Below are 20303 nucleotides of genomic sequence, written 5' to 3' on the forward strand. Positions count from 1 at the left end.
TGTGTGAGGACGTGTGACCCTCCAGCAGACACACGGTGTGTAAGGGCGTGTGACCCTCCAGCACAGACACACGGTGTGTAAGGACGTGTGACCCTCCAGCAGACACACGGTGTGTAAGGGCGTGTGACCCTCCAGCAGACACACGGTGTGTGAGGACGTGTGACCCTTCAGCAGACACACGGTGTGTAAGGACGTGTGACCCTCCAGCAGACACACGGTGTGTAAGGACGTGTGACCCTCCAGCACAGACACACGGTGTGGAAGGACGTGTGACCCTTCAGCACAGACACACGGTGTGTAAGGACGTGTGACCCTCCAGCACAGACACACGGTGTGTAAGGACGTGTGACCCTTCAGCACAGACACACGGTGTGTAAGGGCGTGTGACCCTCCAGCAGACACACGGTGTGTGAGGACGTGTGACCCTTCAGCACAGACACACGGTGTGTAAGGACGGGTGACCCTCCAGCAGACACGCGGTCCGCGTGACGCGGCGGGCGCCGCTTCTGGACCGATCCGTGTGGTTCCCTCGCGCAGTCCCTGCGGCCCCCCGAGGCGGCCGCGGAGCGGTTTGACGCGCTGGACAACGCCGGAACTCGGACAGCCGCATCCAAGTCGGGGACCGCGCAACCCGCGGAGCGCCCCGCGACGCGCTGCACAAGCAAATAAAGTGCGTTTGCGCGACGCCTGACACGAGCTTCCCGAGCCGAGTTTATTCGCGGCCCTGACGGGCCCCGCCGCGCGCCTCCACCCTCGAGGCGCCGCCCCGCCCCCTCCCGCCGCCCGTTGCGGCCGTTGGCTCGGCGGCGGCCACGTGACCGGCCCCCGAGCCGCCCTCCTCGGCCTGCCGGGCCGCGGCCCGCGCCTGCGCGCGCGGGCGGACTACGCTTCCCGGCACGCCGCCGCGAACTACAGCTCCCAGGGGGCGCCGCGCGGCGCCTGCGCGGTGCCCGCTGGCGCTCGGGCCATTTAAATGTGTGTGAGGGAGCCTGTGAAATGGCCGCGCAGGTCGCCGCGGTGCGCGCCGTGTCCCGGGCCGCGGAGGAGCCGCCCCCGCTCCCCTCGGGGGACCGGCCCGGCCGGCCGCGCGGCGCAGGGCGGCGGCGGCGGGGCCCTCCCGGCGAGGCGGCGGCGGGCGGCAAGCGGGCCCGGCTGAGCCAGCAGCTGCTGGCGGGGCCCGGCCCGGCGGAGCCGCTGCCCCCGGCCGCCCTGCCCGGCCTGCCCGCCGCCGCTGGCCTCTTCGCCTTCTCCCCACTCAGCCTGCCGCCGCCCGCCGCGCTCGAGGAGCGCCGCCGCCACCACCACCACCGGCATCGCTCCGCCGCCCCCGAGCCCGGCCGCCTGGCCGCCGGGCAGCCGCAGAAGGCGAGGCGGGGCAGCCCCGCGGACGGCGCGGCCGGGCGGCCCAGCAAGCGAGGTGAGCGGGGGGGGGGGGCGGCGGGGCCGTCCGCTGCCGCTCGCGGACCCGGGCCCGTCGGTGCGGGCGGTCCCCGGGCAGCCCCGGCGGAGCCCGCCCGCCGCCGCGGCCCTCGGAGGCGGCCCCGCGCGCCGCCTTTGGCCGGCCGGGCTCGGCAGCGGCGCCCCCGGTGCGCGGGCTCGGCCCGTCCCGTCCCGCCTGGGCGAAGGCGGGCTGGAGGACAGCGGCTCCCGTGCGTGCTGCTCGCTGAGGGCTCGCGGCGTGTGTGTGTGCAGAGCAGGAAGCGTAAGCCAGCCGTAGCTCCGGGAGCCCTTGTTCCGTCCTCTTGCAGTGATGCGCGGCCCGCTTCCACCTCAGGGCTCAGTGCCGAGCCCGGGTGCGTGTGGCAAAGGGACCCGAGCAGCAGGCTTCGTGTGAGGAACGGGAGCGCTTGTGCTGCTTCGAGCCTGCTGTCATGCCGCTGCTGTTCAGAATTGCCCTTACTGCAGCTTCAAAATACAAATGCTTTGATAGTATAAGCTTCCTTCTTACCGTGCTTGCATTAATATATACTAGAAGCGAGAAGCTGCTGGTTTTTATTTTATTTTTTAAATAAATGCCTCAGTTCTTCAGACAGGAGCCTGGATTTAAGGTCCCTCTCTCTCAGTACAGTACAGGATAAGCATTTCACAGAAAGCCTCTTGGTATGAGCACACAACGCGATCAGAAGCAACTGCAATAAAGTTAATATGTTGTGAATTATGCTCCAGGAGTATATGTGAAGGTTTTGTGCCAAGAAAACCTAAAATGTATGTTACAAAGGTTAGGTCTGTAGTGTAAACTTGCTAGTGCTGTCTGAAGAATGGGCAAAGGTGTTGTGGAGATGGAGATAGAAGTTGCTTTGTTGATAAAGACTAAGTGATCATGCAAAAGCGCACTTCTCACTGTTGTTCAGCGCTGCTAAACCACTGTCTTTGAATAATAGCCTTAAAAGCTTATTAGAATGTAATTTTCAAATTTTAGCTTGATGAGTGTTGATAAAAGCTAAAGGAGTGCGAGGAGTATGCCGTCTTAGCCTGGGAATGCTTCTGTATGTCAGTTCTAGGCCAATAACCAAATAAGACCTTCTTTAATGAAGGCTTAAACAGTAATTAAAATTACCATCTGAATTCCAGATTTGCAAAGGAAAGCTGTTTGCTAACAAAGTCTAAAGCTCTTCATTATATGTCCTAGACTGCATATATAGTGGGTTTGGGGAGGGGGCTATTTTTTTCCTTTCACTATTTTTATTTCCATGTATAACTAAGCTGCCTGTTTCTTGCTTATATTATTCTTATCTTTGGCTACAGGTGACAAACATCTCCAGTGTTTTTGCTGGTGCTAATAGTGATAGTGACTAGTGCGTTCAATTATGTGATAACTTCAGACTAGCTGAGTTATTGGCAGTGCTGTTATTCTACCTCACTGTGGGAACCCGTAGTCTGCTGATGAGGTTTTTCAGTATATGAAATACTGAAGACTTTCCACTTCTTTAAAGTAAAAACTATACTTCTGTCAAGACTGTCAGGCATTCACCTAATGTCACTGTCAAGCTTCCTCTGATACAGTGGTTACTTCGACTGTAATACTGGGACCCTGTTGTGTTCAGAGGATGCAGCAGTGGAAGGGGGTCTGGGTGGCTTTTATCCTGAAAATGGACCAGTGTTCGATGGATGTTCCAAAATACAGGGTGCTAAGTGTATCCCTGTTATTAGGGAATATCTTCAAACAGGAAGATGTTCTGAATTAGAACTTGTGCATATTTGATTTTTTTTTTAAATGTATCTATAATTAGAAATCTTTAAAATAAGACACCTTTAATATCTAAAAATTAACTGAAAAACACCTGCAAGGAAGTGTTCCCAGCAGCCCTGTGGTCACTTGAAACTCTTGTGTAGTTTCAGCTTGGACTTGGACTCTCCGGACACATCAGATCTAAGATCACATCTGCAGTTAGTCTGCTTGTTGCAGCTAACAAAGCAGTATCTATACTTCGTAGCTCAGTGACTGAGTAAGCTTGTGCAAGCTTGACTTCTGAGACTTCCACAGAAGCTTATTCAAAGAACTGTACCAGTTGTTTTGGTGTCTCAACTGAAACTTCCTTCTCAAGGTTTCCATGGTCGTAATGAAAAATAAGGGCACTTGCTGTCTGTAAGAGCTAAGGCATAACATGGGTACTGTGGAAAACTTGTATTTCAGGTCCTAGAACAATTGTATGAAGTTAGCATTAAGCAATCAACTATTTCTTTGCTTCGTGAGTAATTCTGTTCATTACACCAGGCTGTTGTGAAGGTCAGCCATTTCAAGTAAAGAGCACCGAGACCAAATTATTAATGATACAGTTAAACACTGTGGTTGAACTAAATAACTTGAAGGTGCATGTGTTTATTACAGCTTTTCCTCATAGATCAGCGTAATACAATTTTTTCTCTAGCTTCAAGTTACAGAAGAGAATAAAGATGGAATAGAAGTTTTATTACTTTGTGGGCAAGAAAGGAAATTGTTAGCACAATATTTTGTGCTACGGGAAACTGGTGAAAGCTTAGGCATTGCATGTTCTGGTCTGCTGTTACCATCAACAGTGGATTGTTCTGATCCCCATAATGGTCCTGGCAGCGTGGCACTTAGTTATGTGCATCACTGGCATAAAACAGTTCTTTGATTTGAGCAGATTAAAACTTTGACAATTGAGCTTTTTAGCAGCTGAGCATCAGCTTACTATCTCTGTCACTTCCTACATTATTTGAATTATTTCTTAACACTAAAAGATAAGCAATTAAGCTACTACATTTTGCTTGACAGAACTGATTCTTTACACTTCTTGCCTGAACCTTTTCAGTCTTTTAACTTGGAAAAACTAAAAACCTAAAAACTAAGAAAAAACTACACATTTTTTAGCCCTGAATTAACTAGATAGTTAACTGTAGAACAGGCTAGGACAAGGTGGCTGAAAATATGGATATTTTGATACTTGTGTTCTGATACAGGCCAGTATGTGGTCTCTCTGTGGATGTATGGGGCCTTTCAGCAAGCTGTTAACTGAGGACTGAATACCTTGGGATAGTTTTTTAAGAACTGCAAAGTCTATTGCCAGTTTAGCAGAGCAGACTTAAAAACACATCTAATCACTGGTATATCTAATAGGCTTCTGCAGTCAGAATAACCTCTTTTTGCCACGTACTTTGCTTTCTGCAATGCCTTGTGCAGCCTGGTAACTGTCAAACTAAGCGGGCTGTGAGAGTAGTGCTACCAGTTAAAATCCTTTTTTGGGCATTGTCAGACAAAAGATTATGTATTAATGCACAGCACAATTTTATGATGAAACTAGATACCAACTGTGTTGCAAATAGCTTTATATTTTACTTTATCTGAAGTGTCAGCTGGATATGAAACTTAATTTTGTTTAACAATATCCTCAGTGTCTTGGAAATACCAGTTCTAAACTTCAATAAGAAAGATCAGTAGTAAAAGATTTTTTTTTTTTTGCCAGAAAGTTAACTGCTCTAAGTTTCTTTTTCTTCTAAATGTTAATAATGTTTGTACATCTTTGGCTGCCTTCTCCTTTGCTTCTATATTTTGTATCCAAAATCAGGGAGGTATTCTGTAAGGAAAGTCTAAATGTTATGCATAGTTGTTTATCCTCTTCCTATTCAGTGCCTTAAATGTCAGAAGTTAATGATGCATCTTAATTTAGATGTTCTGAAATAAGCATTTCTTTTAAAGGTATTCTAATGAAGTTGTTACAAATTAAAATATTTCCAAAATATTAAACTTGAATTTGGGAGTCTTCCTTAATTCAAAGCTTCCTTGCATAACAGAGGTGTACTGCATGTTTTTATTCTATAATTGTCTTGTAAGCCAAAAGACAAGGTGTTACCATTGGTCAGTCTTTGTGGGAATAGATAGCTTTAGGAAATGAGGTCTTTATTCATTTTGTATGAATATGCTACAATTGCAAAGCTCTAATCTCTTCTCTGTTCTTGCTGCCAGAAACTCAAGATGAAAATGGCAAAACCCAGCGAGCTGACAGTCTTATTATGAAGAAGATAAAGAAAAAAAAGAAAAAGAAACACCGGGAAGATATGAGGGGAAAACGCCTGAAGATGTACAACAAAGAAGTGCAGACGGTGTGTGCTGGACTCACTCGCATTGACAAAGAGACTTTGTCTCAAGGACATTGTGATAACTTAGAAATAAACAAGGAATCCTTCAGGTATCTTAAGGATGAGCAGCTCTGCAGACTGAATTTGGGTATGCAGGAATATCGAGTGCCCCAGGGAGTACAAACACCATTTGTGACACACCAGGAGCATTCTGTTCGCAGCAGCTTCTTGAAAACTGGCACTAAATTTAGTAACTTCATTCATGAAGAACATCAGTCTAATGGTGGCGCTCTGGTCCTTCATGCTTACATGGATGAACTCTCATTTTTGTCTCCAGTGGAGATGGAGAGATTTGCGGAAGAGTTTCTTGCTTTGTCATTCAGCGAAAATGATAAAAATGCAGCTTACTATGCTTTAGCAATAGTACATGGAGCAGCTGCTTATTTACCAGACTTCCTGGATTACTTTGCTTTTAACTTTCCTAACACACCAGTGAAAATGGAAATTTTGGGCAAGAAGGACATTGAAACAACAACTATTTCAAATTTTCACTCTCAGGTAAGAACTGCTTAAAGGCATGCAAGTTGCATAACACCTGGATTTGAGTAATTTCATTAATGCAGAGTGAGGATGGCCTAAAATAGGTGAGGCACAATTTTTTCCTAAGCAGGTGAGAAAGATGGTGTTCGGACTTCTACTGTGCTTGTTTCTGCTCAGAGTTCTCTTGTATGCACAGTGAATCACATTTCAGATACTGCTAACCCTGACCTGTAGACAGATCTCTACTGGTCTTGCAAGGTACTGATTTATTTTCTGAGCTGGGAAGAACACTGCTGTTCAAACAGTAGGCAAGTCTGTATTAAGAGTTGATTAGATTGCAAACCAAAAAAGATCTATTGAAGGAAAAAGCAATCTTAGTATTTGCAGTGACAGTGCCTTTCAGGTTTCAATATGTCATGCACAATAGATGAGGGTTTTTTAACATCAGTAGCTGATGCAGGGTGTTACTTGGTACTTGCTTTCCAGTTTCAGAGAGATGAGTGGAATGGTTTCTAATTTTGATTGAAAAAGACTTTCACTTCACTATGAACATCAAGGTAGTGTATAGGCTTAAACTACCTTAAAATCTGTAGAAGTAAAACCTTTTCATCATTGGTTTAGGGGAGAGAAACTTAGCTCTGAAAGCTAGTCTCAAGAGTCAAGTTCTCAAACCATCTCATGCAACTTAACTGGATGCAACAATAGTAACAGCTAACTTTAAGACTCCCTTATGAAAACCTCTTACATTTGACTCCTGTCATCAAGCTTGGAAAAGTCTTGAATATGCAGCAATGTTACAGTTTAAGTTTGTAACAAGTGGAATTAAAATCTTTTCTTGCCCAGTCTAGACTGAAAACAGATTCAAACTGATGCTTCTTTCTAAGCCTTTGGAAGAAGTTAAGGTCTCGAATACTGGTTCATCAGTTGGAAGGAGAAACCTGAAACTCCGCAGTCCGTTGCACTTCAGTGCTGCTGGAACAGACATCCTTTAGCAACGGACTTTGAAACTGTAATACTTGTGGTGGGCTGTCTGGATCTCTCTGAGGATTACCAAATAGTTGTAAGCTAGATTTGCGTTGGAGAAGCAGTTACTGCCTTACAGAGTTACTGTATGGTAATGTGCAGAGTCTTTTAATACTTTCCAGCACTTAGCATAGTAACCATTAAATTAGTAATTGTACTACTTAGCTTATGAACTTCTTTGACAATTGATAGCTCTGTAGCACTTAGTTTAGAACAGATTCTACTTCATGGGTTAAGTAATTCCTTGATCTGACAGCTGCATCAGAGTGCTTATTACTCCAAGATCAGCTCAATGTATGAGCATACAAACAGCTGCTATCAGCAAAGAGCACTTCTACATAATACACATCTCTGCATGTGCTATACAGATGTGAGACTTGTCTACAAGCTAGGTTTCAAAGTCTTCTGTATTAGTTACTTATACTATGTTCTTTGACGTAATGACTACATTCTATTTTACTTTGTGATGGTCCCCTAAAATAGCTAAATGGTGCCAACTGGATATTTAACAATAATACTTTTTCCTGGTGAATGTCTTGGTCTCGTGAACATGAATAGCCTGTACTATAAATATATGTGAGGAATGTATGGTAATGAGTAAGAGGCTTCCCTGGGTTACAGAGTATGCTGGTATTTCAATTCTATTTTAAGTACTCTCTAAACTTGAGTCGTGACACTAGGTTAGTTAAGTTGAAATGCCTCTCTAAACCCAGATTTGGCATGTCTGGTTAATCTTCCCTGGCTGAAGTATGTTAGTGTGGTTCACACACTGAATAAGCATATATGGAAATAGTTGTCACACTTTTAAGACAAATGAAACATGAGTCTTTAGAGTATAGGCAATGCTATAATAGTTTAAAGATTCACTTAAATGCATGATGGCTTCAACTATGGAAGATGCATTCTGCTAAAGCTCAAGTCTTGCAAATTAGTTTATCTTTAGAGGTGGCTAAAATGCTTTGCTTAAGAGAACAGGGAGGATAAGTCAGGCTTACTGCCATTCCTTGGCAGCGCTAATGACCAATTTGTTTAAGTTACACTCTTGGACCTTCCTGTATGAGAAAATATACAAAATAATTGTACATTATAGAATGTCATGCTTTTGCAGATTAAGCATGTTACAGGAAGACTGTATGCTCTAACACTGACTTTATTGTCAGTTGAGGATGCTCAATTAAATCACCTCAATTTTAAGGTGAACCTTTTGTATGTGTGAACTTGTGTGCTGTACTGAACCATACTGTGTTGTGTCAAGAAATCAAAACTTTGATCTGCAAATTGCAAATTAACTGGAAGTTAACTTGACTGCTGGCTTGTACAACATTCAGCTGGTTTTGTACCTGTTCAGACAAAATGAGTATCAATAGGAAGTGTCTTCCATTCGAAGGAAGGTCTTGAATCAGGAAGACTTCACAAAATCTAATGGTTAGCTCATTTGCAAGGTGAATTTCTCTGTTCTCAGGGCAGTGAGAATAATGCAAACTGAATAATTAAAGCAAATCACTCCAATGTGAATTTATACAATATCATTTTTTGGTTTCTGTATATTAAAATATTTAAGATTGAATGTGCTCTGTTTTTTTGCTTGTATTGGCTCTGGCTTATTTGTTCTAATACTTAAATGCCTGTTCTTTCAGACGGCGATGAACACGTTTCTTATTATGCAAGGTCCTAGTATAGTCCATATTGTTAAGACCACAAATACTAATACCACTGAATTGGGTTAGTGTGGCTCTGAAGGAATTGAGGAGACACAAACTACATATTTGGGAATTTTTTTGACACCGTTAAACTGGTGAACTCAGTCACTGATGATTGAGGGGCTTGAGATGAATACCCCAGCCTGCTGGGGGCTGCAATGAGTTGGCAGATAGTTTTTAATAACTTAAAGGAATATATACACTTGAGAATTAAAAACAGGATGTGTTTACACTGAAACTAACTAAACAGAAATCTGAGATTTCCTAAAAGTATTTCTAGTGTTTTCTTTCTAGCTCTTGTTCTCTTCTATTTCTTGAAATTAAAAGTAATGTCAAAGCTCCTAGTCTTCTATTCCTTTTGAAAACACAAAGGAAAATCTTGCATATGGTGTTTACCAATTTTGACTTTCATGACAAACACCTGTGAAGTACTAGTGAACCTCTACAAGTCATTTCAGTAGAACATAACTCAGCTGGAAATAGTCTATTTCTCATTTACTTCAATAGCACCAGGCAGTTAAACTTAACTGGCTTAAGGACCAGAGCATTTCAGTCCTTAGTTCCCTTGGTGCTGCATAGACCTAGACTAATGCAATGTTTTTCCTATACTTCTGCTCTGTATTTCATATATTTCATATATATTCGTATTTCATATATTTTCAATATATGCTCTGTAGAATTTCATTCTAGAAAGCTGGAGAAATCATTCCACTTCAGTGACATTAGATATGAACCTTTTCCAGTAATGTTCTAATAGGATTTCAAGTCCTAACTCTCACTGGGGGTAACAGCCTCTGAAGAGCATGCCTAGTTCATAAAATCTGTATGGTCAATACCAAAGTTAGTATATGCTGATTCAGCTCTTAATGATAGTCTTGATGGACTTGAACTTCATTATCTAGCTCAAGCGCTCCACTTTCCTGTGCGTGACTTAGGATGTAAAGCGCTCTATCTGCAGGTAGAGGTGGTGTGGTATAGCAGTGAGCTTCGGGCTGAGGAATAAAGCTGTGTGTGAAATCATCTTTGGCTCCTGCTTAGCTTTTCATTGAAGTATAAATGTGTACAATCAATACAGAACTGCCAGCTGGCTATACACAAAGCTAAAGAAAGAAGACTCTGGAAAAAGGAGTGAACTGAACTCCTATAATTATGCTAAGTATCTGTGGTTGCTGCTACAGGATAAAATTGCAGCAGTAGCTCTAAGTCTTTATTAATCTATCCTAATTTACTTTTAATGACTTCACGGAGTAGTTTACATTTGTTTTATTGGCTGAAAAACTAAGTGCAATGCTTTAGAACTAATTACTTCATACACATCTATAAATGGAGTTACAGAAGGTATCATGCGTTCTATAAATGGCTATAAAATGCAAATTTACCTGTAGTGCTCTCCCCTATGCACCTGTCCCACCATTTTAGTCATGGAGATGGGCTGTGACTTTTCACCACTAGAACCATATGATGAATATAGGGAGGCTGCTGAAGGGTGGTGGAAGGTTGGAGTTCAGATGAATTTGAGAATACAGACTAATTATTGCAGAATTGGTGATCTTTTAAGACTGAATTGCTGCAGCATCTACATACAATGTACTCTGTGGCAATGTGGCATGCTATATATAGCTGCAGTTCATACAAAAAAGCTAGAGAATGATGGAATCTTGCTGGTGGTTCTCCTCTGGGAATGGGAAATTGGCAAGAAAAGTATCCAGATGACCTGAGAAAGTGGGACACTCTCTGCTGCACGCATTTTGTAACAATTTTACCATTGTTATAAATGGTAATCCTAAGATTGTTGTAGATAAACACTGAAATGTACACCTGACCACTGGATTTCTAGTTAGACCTCTCAGTTCCCGAAGTTCATTGCTGTAGCAATGTTGTCAGAACCACTACCTGCAGGGGACACAGATTTTTCACTAGTCATAGGGGAAGACCTACAGGACATGACTGAAATGAAGAATGTGCATATTTCAGTAGTATACATTTTGAAATGTAGAAGCAATACTCAGCTGTGCTAATAAATAGTCTTTCACCAGGAAGCTTAAACTGAGTTGCAAAGAAACTTTGCATGTCAATTTTCTCAAGTCAGCCTGAAAGTGTTGTTCCTGAATTAGTCAAATATTAACTTGCTATTATTCAACCTATAGAAGCATGTGCTATCAGTCGTTTAAACAGGAGTTATTTTCTCCTGGGATACCCTACAGATATGGACGTTCTAAACAGTCTCTTTGCATATTCATAGAGACATCTCTAATGAAATAGATGTAGGTGAGTCTTGGATTTGAACACTGGGCTATGGCCTAGTGCATTATATTAAAAATTAATCTCTTGAAACTTAACTAAAGCAGTGGTGGTGTTTTTTCCTTTCTGGCTATGCAGGTCAATCGAACATACTGCTGTGGAACCTACAGAGCAGGACCAATGCGGCAGATCAGTCTTGTTGGAGCAGTTGATGAAGAAGTTGGGGACTACTTTCCAGAATTTCTAGATATGTTAGAGGAATCTCCATTTCTGAGAGTAAGCAGTAACTTGTGGTGTTTTCTTTAAACACCTATAGATATTTAAATGATTACTAAGTTTCATATATTTCCAAGCAATTAGAAACCTTACAAATATTTTCTCCATTGATGTGTTTATCATTGGAGCTACCAAAGATTGAGGTACGTTCTTTCCTGTGTCCAAATGAAAGGTGTTGAACTAACTTCCTACAGTTTTGGAAATAATTCAAAAATTAACTTAAGTTTATTATCATATCTCATATATACAAACATATTACCTAATCATTTATCTATTTCCCTAAAAAATAAGTTTGGTAAAGGTAGCTTGCAATATATTTTACCTCTCAGAACGTCAGTTTTTATACTATTTCTTTGACAGTAGGTTCAAACTAGTTTTACCAAAAAAACCACTGTTTAATATATCCATCTCATCCAGTGCTTTGTGCTCTGCTTTTTAGATGACTTTGCCCTGGGGTACTCTTTCTAGTCTCAGACTTCAGTGCAGGTCACAAAGTGATGATGGTCCCATAATGTGGGTGAGACCAGGAGAGCAGATGATCCCAACAGCTGATATGCCAAAATCACCATTCAAGCGACGCCGGTAACGCTTTTTTTCTGTATTAAAGGAAAAACATTGCAGTTATGTATGCTTTTGATTTGAGAACAAAACTGCTCTTTTATGTATAATTAGTTCTTTCAGAAGGCTAATTCACAGGCTTACACTTTACATTTTCATTTTTCTTTAAAATTTGCTCAGTGAATTAAGCCAAATATGTTATTTATTATGGTTATTTTACTTCATCACTTTTTATTGTAACATGTCCTTGATCAATGCTTCATTAACACTGACACCTGTTTTGATTGTCCTTCAGGAGATATGTTTATTCAGCTAACTTCTGTGGAAAGAACTAATTGTGTGGGTGAAATGCTCTAAAACAGATCAGATCCTTAACACCATTAGAGTTGGATTTTAATATTAGCACTAAAACAGTTGTGATACGGTCTTCCTTCTCAGGAAATACTATGGTACATATATATAGACTTGCTATCTTTCTCAGAAAGAGCATGCTGTAGAACTAATTTTAGGAGATTAAGAATTGGAAGCATATTTTAATCATAATTTCCAGCAGAATTTCTGGAGGTACTTCTAAATAACTAAATAATTTAGTATCTTTTAAAATAGCTCTATTCTACTTGCCATTAAATTTCTGGAAGAACGTTTTTAGCACAGGTGGAAAAATGTATTTTTTTTAGCAATTGGATTTATTTTATGAAGTTTGATCTCATAACCTGAATTGTACTTAGTTGTATTTGATTCAATCTTTTATTGTCAAATACCTAGATTAAGTCAGTCTTTGATTTTGAAGCCTGCTGTATACAATACTTTAGGAGTATTTTAATACAAGCATTTATTTTCTGAGTAGTCTGCCATATTTTTTGGTATGTCTTTTAATCATGTTATAGGTCAATGAATGAAATAAAGAATCTCCAGTACCTACCTCGGACCAGTGAGCCCCGTGAGGTTCTGTTTGAAGACCGAACAAGGGCTCACGCTGATCATGTGGGTCAAGGATTTGACTGGCAGAGTACAGCTGCTGTAGGTGTCCTGAAGGCTGTGCAGTTTGGGGAATGGTAAGTGCCACTAAGATGCGACTATTACCGTGGGTGGGGGCAAGTCTAAATATTTTTCTCTCTTAAGAAAATCCATTGGAAAACGAGCCTAATTAAAGAAATTTTCTAAAGCCTGTAATGAAATAAATGCAGTCTAGAGGTGAGAAATATAGGCTATGTATCTATTATTTTCCCTCTTGTTGAGGCAGTACAAAAGTTGTAACAGCAGTCTGCAGAAAATTTTAGTGACATACAAAAAAAGCTTCAGGATACCACGCCTGCACCATCATTTGTTGTTCTTTTCCTGAGTAGGTATATTAGTGCAACTTTTGTAAACAGTAATCGAAGATCTCAGTGATGTAATTAACTTCATAGCTATAATGCTTTTTCATTTTGTGTACTTAAGGCATTGCTGTTGACCTTGCATAGAAACTGCAGACTCGCATGGTTATTTTGGACAATTACAGTAGAATTTTGGTAGCATCATTAGCAATATTATTAGATTTTCATATAAATAAAAGCTGCCAGAACTTCCTTTACTGATTCACAGCCATTAGATGAAAAACAGCTGACTAATATTGTCCTTATTACAGCTTCAAAGTGCTGCATTGTTACATTTCTTTAATCAGAATTACTCTGTATAATCATACAATGGAAGAATTGAGGTAAATTTTGGCTCCTAGGATGTACAGGATACTTCGGTATAGCGGCAATTTGAACCTCCTTCTCTGACATGTCAGTATAGCATTTGTCAAAATCAAAAATCATTGCTTCTGTTGTGCGTGCATCAATAAAGTAAAATGAAAAAAAAAAAACAACCTACAAATAATACCTACTTTCCTGAATAACATACATATTTATTGAGGAGTGATTAGACTTCATGTCCAGAAGAAAACTGAAGTAGTTTGTTCAATGAAGCAATTATCTATAAGTCAAGTTGTTTAAAAATTCCTGTAATTATCTCTTTCTAGGAGTGACCAGCCTCGTATAACCAAAGATGTGGTTTGTTTCCATGCTGAAGATTTCACTGATGTTGTGCAGAGACTTCAGTTGGACCTGCATGAACCGCCAGTGTCACAGGTATTTAATCTTTCCTACTGACAGCTCATTCTTAGTATTTTGGAGATAGCTTCTGATAGTTTTCAGGTTTGCTCTATAGTCAGCCCTTCTGTATCCCCAGTGGCTCTCAGTTCTTGCCTCCCTTAAGCAATTTTCCTTGTTTCCTTTCCACCAAGCTGGGATCTGTGCTGTGAATCACTTTGTATTCTTCTGCCAGTCTCATCTTAAAGCGTCTTAGTTTTACAGTTACGATGACTGAAATAACCTGAGACCAGCAGCCCTCACAGAGCAAAATCTACTGATCTGGGATAAATGCATTACAAAAAGTAGACTGGTATATTTTTTTTCTCTACACTGATATGCCTCCAGTATAAAAGTAACTTTTTCTGCATAAAAGATTCTGGCAGGTATTTACTTGTAGTTGAGTCCAATGGGAATTACTTTCCAGCTTCTATCTCAGATACCCAGGTTTTAACTATACACTTTGGAATTCTTGATGGGTGTCTCAGGTGACTTTTCCACAAGGTCTTTTTTTTTTTTTTTTTTAACTTGTCCTAGGGGTTGCAATGATTGCTGCAGGCACCTTGCCATTGGAACTGGAATGTCAGCTTTTATACTGTATCAATGCCTTTAAACATTCATCTCGCATCTTGACATATCACATCTTGACATAATGCTTGTGGAATGTTTCATACTTTTAAGTAATTTTTCAACAATGTGTGGATTTTCAATTGCTCCAAGTAATAATTTTGAAGATAAGAAATGGCAGGTATCTCTCACAGAATCAGATTTACTGAGGTTGGAAGTGACATGTTAAGATCGAGTCCAGCCCCTCTGCGCAAGCAGGTTCAGGTAGGGCAGGATGCCCAGGACTGTGTGCAGTCAGGCTGGGTTGTTATCTCCTAGTGCTATTTCTGGGTGGAGGTATCTCTAACTTTAATGTTACTCATTTTCCTTCTTTCTCCTTTGGGTTCGTTTATGTTTGTTCTACCTCCTGTTGGTAATAAGAGGTCTATGTAGTATCTAAGTACTGGAGCCTGCTGGGTAGGTAGCTCCCTGTACTAGCTAGTAGTAATGAACAGTGTCTTGAATGTATATGCTATAGAAACAATTTTAAGTTGATTAAAAATCACGTATGCCTCTTTCTGTCTTTTTAATACCCTGATGTTGCCTTAGAATGTGAAGGCATCTAAACTCAGTCCTGGCAGCCAAAATGATGCAGCCTTGTGTCAAATCTACTGTTTTCAGCTATGACTGTAGAGTGTTTTCAGCTGTTCATTGTCCTCTCAAAGATGTACACATTAGATAAATGAGAATTGGATTTTTTTTAATGTAATTTAAAAAAATGAACTTTTACCTGTTTAAATATCTGCATTCTGATCCAGGTACAAAGTATGTTGAAAATAGGTGGATACTGAATTGTTTACCCTGAACAGAGTATACCACTAACTTTACCATCTTTCCTTCTCTCAGTGTGTTCAATGGGTGGATGAAGCCAAACTAAACCAAATGAGACGGGAAGGCATTCGCTATGCTAGAATTCAGTTATGTGACAATGACATCTACTTCATCCCTAGAAATGTCATTCATCAGTTCAAAACAGTGTCAGCAGTCTGCAGCTTAGCTTGGCACATAAGACTTAAACAATATCACCCTGTGGGGGAGACTTCTCAAAGTACAGAAAGCGATTCAAACTTGAACAGTAGCGTTCCTGGAAAGACAGAGTCAGAAGGTGAATCCCAATGTGTGAGTGTAAAAATAGAGTCTGAAGAACCAGGTACAGAAATGCAGCTTACAACAGGGGTGCTTTCTTCCTCTGTTTCTTCAATATCAGGACTTGTGCAACCAGATCAGGTGGCCCAGCCCCTTCCAGGTTTTAAAGTAGAGTCTAATCAGCAACACAATCCACAGGATCATACAGGCTCTTCTGTGTGATATGTATATAATCAAACATTTTTTAACAACTTTTTAAAATTTTGATGTGAAGTTATAGTTTTATAACTGGCTTATGTTTTATTGGAGAAATCTTGCCTATAATTCTATAGAGAAAGGTGACATTCCAAAATGTCAAGCATATCTTTTTTACACAGATTATGCAAAATTCAAGTTGTATTTTAACCCCTTAGTACAACCTGTAACAGTGGTCTACCACTTCTTTCTGTTTCAGTAAAGAGATATTGAATATCTCCTCAAAATCAGAATGAAATTCCTCCAGGAACATAAAATGATTGAACTGTATTGGTCAGTGTTATTTCCCTGTTTTTACTTTATTCTTCACCAGAAAGTGATGTTTTTGTAGAAGGCTTGCAAAGAACTTTCCCATCTCATTTTAATTGCTTAAAAAAAAGAGAAAGCACAGCACTTTTGTTGATGTTTTGTGAAATTTTTGGTATGTCTGTTGTTGACATGTTGGTTTATATGCGAGTTGGTTTATATACAAGCTCTAGAAATTGATCTGTATTTCTTACAGTTCCTACAAAGGTGATCTGTAAAATTAACTGAAGAAAGTGTCTGATCCTGTTGAAATGCAATGACTTACTGACCTAACACTTTTCATAGCACTGCTTATTACTATTTGGTGTGAGGGTTTTGCTTCCAAAGTACATCTTCCCTGAACATGATTAATACTAGTGTCAAAATCAGAGAACCTATTGGTAGTCTTATGGAGGAAACTGCTATCTTTGAGCACTTTAAGGCTTTAAAATGCTAACCAACTTGGCAGCTTGTTTTGATCAGGTCGTAATATATGTCCAATGGAACCACACTTTCCCATGTACTGATGCACTTAATATAATAGCGTTGAGTTGGTAACTGACTTACACAACAAGAATGTCCTTATTCTAGGAAGTTCTGTATTACTGTTTCACAATAAAAAGTATTATGGCATTGGACTGCTGTTTCCATGTGTAGCTTTCGGGTGCCCAGGTACTGTGGAAAAATCAGTGGCACGTGCTAAATATGTAGAGTGTCAGCTATCAACAGTTTTTGAACAATCTTTCAATATTTTTAAATGTTAACGTGTAATCTGTATTTGACTTTTCACTTACCCCATTTATTATTGCCCTTTCCAGTCATCAAAAGGAAGAGTCCTGTCCCTCTCACCCTCTCCCTTCCCCATACCCACATTTAGAGTACAAGTTGGGTTTTGGTGCAAGTTAAGCTGTCTCCAGATAACTTTATTTGTTCTGATCCTCAGTGGGGTAGGAAAGATTTGAAACACTATGTTAGACTAGACAAAAGCAAAGATGCTGTGTTAGTTCTGGATGCATCTTTTTAATATCAATTATTACTCTTCTCTTTATAAGGGTCTCTAAAATATGTTACTCTATGATAAATCTTACTTTGTGCAATATTGTTTGTGTAGGCTTTTATATACATATTAGCACCTCAATGTAGAGGTCACTATTTTAAACTGATAGAAAAATAATCATCAGAAGATACTGCAGTGATTAGTTAGAACCTGTATTACTCCTTATGTGTATGTATGTATTGTCTTCGGTACAAAAATGAGGACTAGGAAATATTTCAATTTAAAACTAACTTACAGATTGAAGTGGTAGTGACTTGTTTAGTAATCTGTGTAAATAAGGTGTTAGAATGGAAAGCTTTTATGATAAAATGTGATTCATGCAGGGGTGTAATTTAATCTTAGCAGAAATTCTAGATGATCCAGACTGGTTCATAAATGAGCAGTCTGTTCTCTGGTGGGTTTTTTCCACTTTTTATGTTGAGAGGAATTTCATAGCTTTAAGGGTTGTGCAAAGTAAAATTCCTCACAGGCAATAGTGGTTTCAGTTCATCCTTCACATTTGAAGATTGTATTACCCAAGGGTGTTCTTTCCTTTTAAGAAGTCTGCTAGTCTTCCAAGTGCCCGTTTTCCTTCTCACATGTGCTATTCTTTGGTTGTGTCAGTAGAGGTACATAATAAGGTGGGTGTTCTTTGACAGCCAGCACTGTACAATCACTCAGGAATGGACAAATCTGCAGATACTTCAATGATTCCACAAGCATATCTTTAATGGCACAATAAACAAATTAAGAGCCCCCATACAACAAATTGTCTACTTTATATTAAAAGCTGAAATAGAATGAGGGGGGAATCAATTTGGAAGCCCTTTGTAAATTCTAATAGCATGTTTTAAATGGATAAAGGAAGAAGACCAGAGTGGCTCACGTTGCTTATAGAATTCTAGGTTTAGTGAAATCTGTGCCTATAGCCTGACATACCACAGAAACGCTCTGGCATTTCTTTGGATGGAGGGAAGTGATCCATAGTATCATGCTCTATTTACATTCAGTTCAATTACTAATGTGATATCTATCTAATATCAAATTTAAATATAGAAATGTACCTTCAAATGGCTTGAATGTTGCTGATACTGTTCTAGCATGCTTGGAAGACTGAGGACGAGAGGAGCAAAGTGTATACAATCTTTATAAAAAGCTGTTTCCTACGTAAATTATCAGCTTTGTTATGCTTTAACCAAAATGACATACTTCTTTCAAACTCCACCTCAGATCTGGATGCGTAATATCGGAGAGATTGCTTATGAAGCTGGTCACCAAACTCTCTACCAATTACTTCAGAAACACTTCAATTCCACTGAAATCAATAGAGCATAGTTAGAACAATTCCTTGACGTGAAAGATGCAAACATTTTCCACAATAATATGTGGAATGTTGATTTTTTTTTTTTAAGCTATGACTACTTAGAAATGAAGTAATGCATTGAAACCATTTAGTGTACAAGCAAAACAAATCTCTGGTTAAGTCAAAGTAATTATTTCTGAATATATCACACTAAGTAGCTGCTTGACTTTCTCTAAGATTTCATAAAACAGCCTATATGTAGAGATAATCAAACTGGCATATTTCATGAGTTGTTTTAATAGATCTCAGGAGTACCACCAGGAGAGATGCACAACAGTTCATAAATACCAGTGCTGCTCAGTTACTATAAACTGTCAATTCTCCATTTATGTGGCTCCTGTGATGTTTGTGTCTAATTTCTTTTTAGCTTATGTCATCAGCAACTATCTAGAAGAACCCTCCTACTTTGTACTGGGGACAACTACTCATTGACCAAGTATTCTGTCTACAAAGAGTGATCAGACAGACCTCAGGCTTAGGGTTCTATTTTAAATACAGTGCTGTTGATAAAAACAACTGTCAGGATAAAGATGAGTGGCTCAGTTGTGCAAGAAGTGAACTAGCAAAACACAGTTTAAAGATGAAATATCAGTTATCTTCGCTTTCCTCTCTCCTTCAGACATGCTAGAAGTTGTTCTGTGCAGATACTTGACACATTCTCTTCCAGGAAGGTGGGACACTCACTGGAGTGTTCTCAGGGGATTTATAATAACCTTTTTTCATAGGTACAGATCTTGCCATACAGAAAAAGGGCTCCGTACTGTACTCTGTCAGATCTACACATTACAGTTTAGTTCCCCTGGACGATGCTAATTGTCAGATCTTCTACCACAAACAAAAGTTAAAGTCCTTCTCCTGGCATGGCCTGCCATTTTCAGGTCTGAACCACCTGAGTGATAAACTCCTGAAATCCGCATTTCCTAGGAATGCTAAGTGCTTGTAGGCATTTGCCTGTCTAAGGGGTGCAAGAGGAGCATTTGTTTTTACTCCCAGAAATCAGCCTCTCACCCGAAGCCCTGCGTGCTGTACTTTCGTCGGTCCGGCCAGAAATCCCCCGGTGTTCGGTGTTTGCTCCTGTCCTTCCCTGGGGCAGGGCGGCCCTGGGCTGTCATAGCACATGGCCTTGAGAAGGTGTCTCACGGTGGCACTCCGAATTGCGTTTAAAGGAATCCATATGCTTCTGGTTTCTTTGTACAACGTGTAAAGAGAGTTCTGTATTGCTGTTTTTGTGGTTTGATTTGGATTGGCAGCTAAGATTTTTTTTCTGTGGTTTTAATTTATCTAAGGTCTTTGCCTACAGAGGACGTGTACAATTGCCTGGAAGACTGTTTGCTTTGTGCGGCCTTAGTATATTTATTGACATTTAGCAAGTGTTTTAAAGAGGTTTTTACGATGAGTGGTGTAAGCGGATACAGCTCCACAGCCTCTGTGTGAATACTCCTCTGACGCAGTGCATTTCCTTTAGTAGCTGACTGTACAAGAGTGTCAAACTGTTAAGCTATTTCTTTGTAAAATAGTCGAGCGGAATGCATAGAATTTTTTCCTGTAAAGTATTTTTTTAATAAACAAAGTCTGATTTTGTCCCTTCCCTGCCTCGCTCCTTGTTGCGCCGCTGAGGGGGCGGGCCGGGGCCGCTCGGCGCTCCCCTCGCGCTGCCTGCCCGGGCCGGGGCGGCGCCAGGC

General features: G+C 40.7%; 1 protein-coding gene across 1 annotated transcript; it reads left to right on the forward strand.

The window, feature by feature from the left end:
• The first annotated feature begins 956 nt into the window (after positions 1-956).
• On the forward strand, positions 957-20209 carry RSBN1 (round spermatid basic protein 1). Its single transcript, XM_050715312.1, has 7 exons — positions 957-1417; positions 5426-6096; positions 11181-11318; positions 11758-11900; positions 12764-12931; positions 13882-13990; positions 15443-20209. The coding sequence occupies exons 1-7, from the start codon at positions 997-999 to the stop codon at positions 15902-15904; spliced, it is 2112 nt and encodes a 703-aa protein (XP_050571269.1). The 5' UTR covers positions 957-996; the 3' UTR covers positions 15905-20209.
• Positions 20210-20303: the final 94 nt, after the last annotated feature.

The sequence above is a fragment of the Cygnus atratus genome, chromosome 24, assembly GCF_013377495.2.
Source record: "Cygnus atratus isolate AKBS03 ecotype Queensland, Australia chromosome 24, CAtr_DNAZoo_HiC_assembly, whole genome shotgun sequence".
In the NCBI taxonomy this organism is placed as follows: Eukaryota; Metazoa; Chordata; class Aves; order Anseriformes; family Anatidae; genus Cygnus; species Cygnus atratus.

What these genes read in the sequence shown, in the direction of transcription:
- RSBN1 (XM_050715312.1), top strand. Translation starts at nt 997, where the DNA reads ATGGCCGCGCAGGTCGCCGCGGTGCGCGCCGTGTCCCGGGCCGCGGAG. An exon ending in AGGAATCTCCATTTCTGAGA is followed by an intron (nt 11,319 to 11,757) that starts GTAAGCAGTAAC and finishes TCTGCTTTTTAG; the next exon opens with ATGACTTTGCCCTGGGGTAC. An exon ending in TCACCATTCAAGCGACGCCG is followed by an intron (nt 11,901 to 12,763) that starts GTAACGCTTTTT and finishes ATCATGTTATAG; the next exon opens with GTCAATGAATGAAATAAAGA.